Consider the following 5237-nt stretch of genomic DNA (forward strand, 5'->3'; position numbering starts at 1 on the left):
AATGGTTCTTATATTTCTGATAATACTTAAACACTCATATTTTTTGTAGCATTAAATTCTTTGTTTGCATGCCAACATCCTGATCCTGTTAGTAGAAAGGTATTATGCTTGGCTAGAACCTCCATATACCAAGGCCCTGGGGATTTCGTCTGCTTCTGTCCATTTGACACCCCCAAAGCTGCTCCTTTGTTTCCTTTCTAAGGTTTCCAGACATGCATGCCTTTGCTAATCCCTCCATCTTTTTGTCAGCTGTGGTAGCTCTTATTTGTTTGAACCGGCCAGTCCAGTCTCCAGTCTTCCATTTTATCATCTGCTACTTATCCAAATATTCTACCTCGAGATGGAGGAACAAGCTAGACCCAGAATTATGGAGCTTCTCATTCCACACAAAGAGGCTCTTGTGCTGATATTATTGTTGGTGGAATCATGGAATCTAGCAGGTAATGCATCTTATTTCTATCTTTCTGTTTGCCTTCTCTTGGCTTGTCGAACAATTCTTTTGCCATCCCACTTATTCTCTCGGTGGAAACCTCTTTTCCAGATTGTTATGACCCTTTGGATCCCAATGGAAACATCACAGTTACATTTGACATCTTTCAGTGGACACAGGAGGGATATATGGTAATGATCATCCAACCCATTAGATTCCCACAACAAACTGATATTACATAAGAATTTTCTCAATTATTGGATTTCTTAGTAACAACAAAGTTTTATATCTCGGTGGGATAAGGGGCATCATGGCGATCCTGTCCCGTTTCAATGAGAAAATGGGATTAGGACGTAATCAGAACTCCAAAATCCATCCACTCAGGAAGAAGAAAAAAAGAAGAGAAAGAAACATGAAAAAAAAAAATGAAAGGAAACAAAAATAAAAAAAAAATAAATGTAAGAGAGAGAGAAATTAAGGGAAAAGAAAAAGAAAGAAACAATAAATAAGAAGAAAAAGGGGGAAAAAAAAAAAAGGAGGAAGGGATAAGGAAAGAAAAAAAAAAAAGAAGATAGAAAAAAAAAGAAAAGAATGAAAAAAAAAGTATGAGAGATGGAGAATATCTATCGAGATAAATGATAAGAACTGATTGAGACAGGATAGCAGAACATCTCTTTCTATAGAGAGAGAGAGAGAGAGAGAGAGAGAGAGAAACCAGGATCCCTCCATCTGATGGGATTTAAAATCGTGGTAACACCTGCAGGGATGCAAATGTTAATAGCTACAGATAAAGAACATCTCTTGTAACAATGCCTTGGTGATCTACTTTACAGGCAAGAGTAACTATCCAAAACTACTACCAATACCGGCATGTTGAGATTCCTGGCTGGAGTCTAGGATGGACATGGGCTGAGCAAGAGGTCATCGAGTCCATGGCTGGTGCTCTTGCCACCCAGCAAGGCGACTGCTCCAGATATAAATACCGTACACTTCATTGCTGCAAGAGAGATCCAGTCATCATCGATCTCACGCCGGATGCGGCGCCTGAAAACCGGACAGCTAATTGTTGCCACAGCGGCATTCTCTCGGCTTGGGCCATCGACCAGTCTACTTCCTTCTCATCTTTTATCATGGTTGTAGGAGGCCTCGATCCAAAGGCAGCACCCCAGAAGCCCCAGAACCTCACATTCCTAGCACCAGGCTCAGGCTACACTTGTGGTCCATTTGAGGTGCATACTCCTACAGTGTTCTCAGTTGTCGAAGGGAGAAGAGAAGAGCAGGCTTTCAGTGAGACTTCTAGACAGAAGATCCATAATTCAAACATAGAATTTTTTCTGATTGCCTTTCATCTAGTTAGCTTGTTGTGAACAACCCTCTTGGAGGACTAATGGAGAAACTCTAACTGGTTGCAGAGACATGGAAATCGGCATGCACCTACTCTTCATTCGTGGCGAACAACGCACCGGCTTGTTGCGTCTCACTGTCGACATTCTACAACCCCAAAATCACGCCCTGCTCAGTCTGCAGCTGTGGCTGCCAGGCTTCAGGCAACGAAAGACCAACATGTGTCGGGTGTGTTTATTTGTTTCCAGTGGTAGTTCATCGTTTAATTTGCTGATCTCGATACCATTGTTGCGATGGATCGATTTAATCATGACAGGCAAAGAATGAAGAAAATGTTAGCACCAGTATCCTTTGAGCATGCAACACTGTTCCTTAGAAAAATTTGCTAAGATGCATGGTGCTCCATCTTTATCGATCATGGCACTAATTAACTTTGATTCCTGCTAGCTGATGCACTTCTTACTTCAATCTCTGATGCAGAGACAGCGAGATGAAACGATTGCCAGGAGACGATAACTCGGTGGGCTGCAGTGATCACATGTGTCCAGTCCGAGTTCATTGGCATGTGAAATCTAATTATATAGATTACTGGAAAGTGAAGGTGACGGTGTCGAACTACAACTTTGCTTCCAAGTTCTCTAACTGGAACTTGGTAATTCAGCACCCCGCTTTCGGCCAGCGTACTCTGTCTCACAGCTTCAACTCTACCGGACTTGCTACCGTGGGGAACATGGGTACTCCTTGTCTATTTAGCTCTTTCTTTGCAACTAGACATCTAAGAGGGGAACTAAAGGCTGCAAAATATTTGCTGATTTTGTTGGTGCCTGACTCTCAGGACCAGATTGAGTGCTCTCTTAATGCTGAAAGAGAGAGTACAATATAAACAGAATAAATAGAACAAATAAAGCACTAACAAATAGAACTCCACTTAGTATTGATTCCAAATTTGCAGTACATTTTAACAGTCACAAAATACCTAGGAATTTTGGATTTTTTTTTTAAAAACAAAATTGCAGTGATACCTTAGCAAATTCTTTTTGGCTCCATAATTTTGTAATATCTTCTCTTCTATCTTTTCCTGCTTCTGATTTTGGCAATTACTGTCACCTGGCATTGCCATTCTGTAGCACAATCTAAGTTCCAGCCCTTGGTTGCACCCCTCCTCCATTTGGAGGAGATTCTTTGTTTCAACCTCTGAAGATCTTTCCCAAGTTTATGGAAATTTAATTTCTGTCAAGTGCAGTGCCTTTTTGGTTTCAGCCTTCAAGAGAAAAGCTCTTTGGCTATGATCATCAAGTTTTTTAGGAAAGAACTGATTCCTACCAAAAAAAAATAAATAAATAACATGAGCTTAAATAATGCAGATGAGGCAGCCATTTTTTGGGGTCTAGAGTACTACAACAAGGAGCTTCTGCAGGCTGGCGACAAGGAACCTGGCTCGGTCATGACAGAGATGGTGATGCATAAGGATCCTGAGTCATTCACATTGAGGAATGGCTGGGCTTTCCCTCGAAGAGTCTACTTTAATGCAGAAATCTGTGAAATGCCAATGCCAGATGACTTTCCAAGACTGCCAAACACTAGTTCCCGTCCCTCAAATGCTTGCTATCTTATCTTCATTCTATCCTTCTTGATTCTTCTCTTCCATTAGAAATTTTAAAGCTGGCTTTGTATTAATAAAAGAACTGCATGTTTAGATGTCTTAAACGTTGTTAACCTACAATAAAAAATGTATCTCTACATGCATGCATGCATGCATGCAATAATATCTCATCTTTGTACTGCTAACCTTTTATCAATTTGAATAAGAAGTTAAATTTTTTCAGCCACTTAAGTTTCACCGTTCATCTATATGGTGACTCGAACATTTGTGCTGTTCTTGTTTTTGGGAAAAATGAAATAAAAATTTTCCAGGTAGGGATCTTTCTGAGTTTTCATTGAAACAGGTAAAAATTAGCTTCAAATTTCAGTATCTTCATGTTTGATGCCTAGAGAAGGAAAAAAAAAATGATAATACTTATAATCTATTGCCAAATGATTCTGCAAACAAAGGCACTAAGAAAAAGCCTTAATATCTGTACCAATATATTTGGAATTACAAAATTGGGCGGCAATAGTTTGAAACTTAGATACGGGAAATCCTTCGGTGATCCCTTTCTTAACATTCCATTAAACATTCAGTTGCCTAATATAGTGACACAGTTAGTTGAGAAATATAAAATAAAAAAATGTCAAGTTTTCAGGTCCAAGAATCCTTCATTTTCTACACTTTTCCTTAAGTAGGCCCCCTATCACATTTTGACTAGCTGTTTTAAAATTTAATTTTTAATGTAACCTAAGTAAGAGGCAATGGAGATGAAGCTGAAAATGGATCTAGGAACTAGGTGCAGTAGGTATAGACTACTTCTACATTGGATCTTGGGCACTTAGTTAGTAGTGTTAATTGATTCGGTGGAACCAGTGGGAGATGAGGAGGAAATGGTAGACTGTTGTCATGTTCATATGGGCGGCGCCACATTCATCGAAGCTGGATCTGGCTTGATCATGATCTTTGTTAAGAAATTATGAACCAGGCACTCCACAAAGATGGCAAGTCATGCTTCACTTTTAGTCCTGGCTTGTTACTGATCTAATTAAACTTCAACATTAGTCAGCTCAAAGAAATAAGTGAGACTCGATATGCTTAAGACTCCACTCTCAAGTTGGTTAATTTGCATGGCTCATGAGGCAAGCGCAAATAGCTTTAGATGAGATGAATCTGAGTCAAGACATACATCATCATGATTAAGCAGGGCCTAAACAGGCTAAAGGATGGAAATAGGCATTGCATGCCTTTGCTAGAGCAATGTACTTGCATCTTGTTGGTTATGAATGATACACAGATCTTCTCTGATGGAATGTGATGATCATGGACCTGATCTAGAAATGCAAGTTTTTGAGAGTCTGAAAGCTATCAAGGTAATGCAGGTTTTGAGTTGGGTAATATAGGTTTTGAGTTCAAGAATAAGGTCTTGAGGGATAAGGCTTTCCATAGACCTTAGTTCCGTAAATAATACAAAAAAAACACCACTTTGGCCAGCAGTGGAAGTCCAACCTCAGGCAAAATAGATAAATTCTAGATCTTGGCTCAAGCTAGCACATGTCCGGTCCAATATTTTCAGTGCTAGGCTAGCTTAAAATATTGTAACTAGGCTCGGGGCTGACAACTGGTTTGCTAAGTAAATACAAAACCATAGAGCTTTGATTACTCTATCTTATCATGGTAAAAGCATGAGAGCCATGTTGCTTGAAGATACTCCATTCATGTTGCCTGACTTTATCTTGGAACCAATTCTAGAAAAAAAGGAAAAAGATAGCAATATACATTCTAATGAACTCCAATTACATGACATAGGAAAGGTGTGGCTGAGGAGTTTTTACCTAGAGAGTATAGATGTTGAAGCTATGTGGTACATGGAATCAA

General features: G+C 39.5%; 1 protein-coding gene across 1 annotated transcript; it reads left to right on the top strand.

Annotated features, from left to right (window-relative positions):
• The first annotated feature begins 257 nt into the window (after window positions 1-257).
• Window positions 258-3597, top strand: LOC105059441 (COBRA-like protein 1). Its single transcript, XM_010942735.4, has 6 exons — window positions 258-440; window positions 542-621; window positions 1264-1717; window positions 1843-2002; window positions 2255-2508; window positions 3139-3597. Exons 1-6 carry the CDS (start codon window positions 341-343, stop codon window positions 3423-3425), a joined length of 1335 nt encoding a protein of 444 aa, XP_010941037.2. The 5' UTR covers window positions 258-340; the 3' UTR covers window positions 3426-3597.
• Window positions 3598-5237: the final 1640 nt, after the last annotated feature.

This window comes from Elaeis guineensis, chromosome 16 (assembly GCF_000442705.2).
Source record: "Elaeis guineensis isolate ETL-2024a chromosome 16, EG11, whole genome shotgun sequence".
Taxonomy (NCBI): Eukaryota; Viridiplantae; Streptophyta; class Magnoliopsida; order Arecales; family Arecaceae; genus Elaeis; species Elaeis guineensis.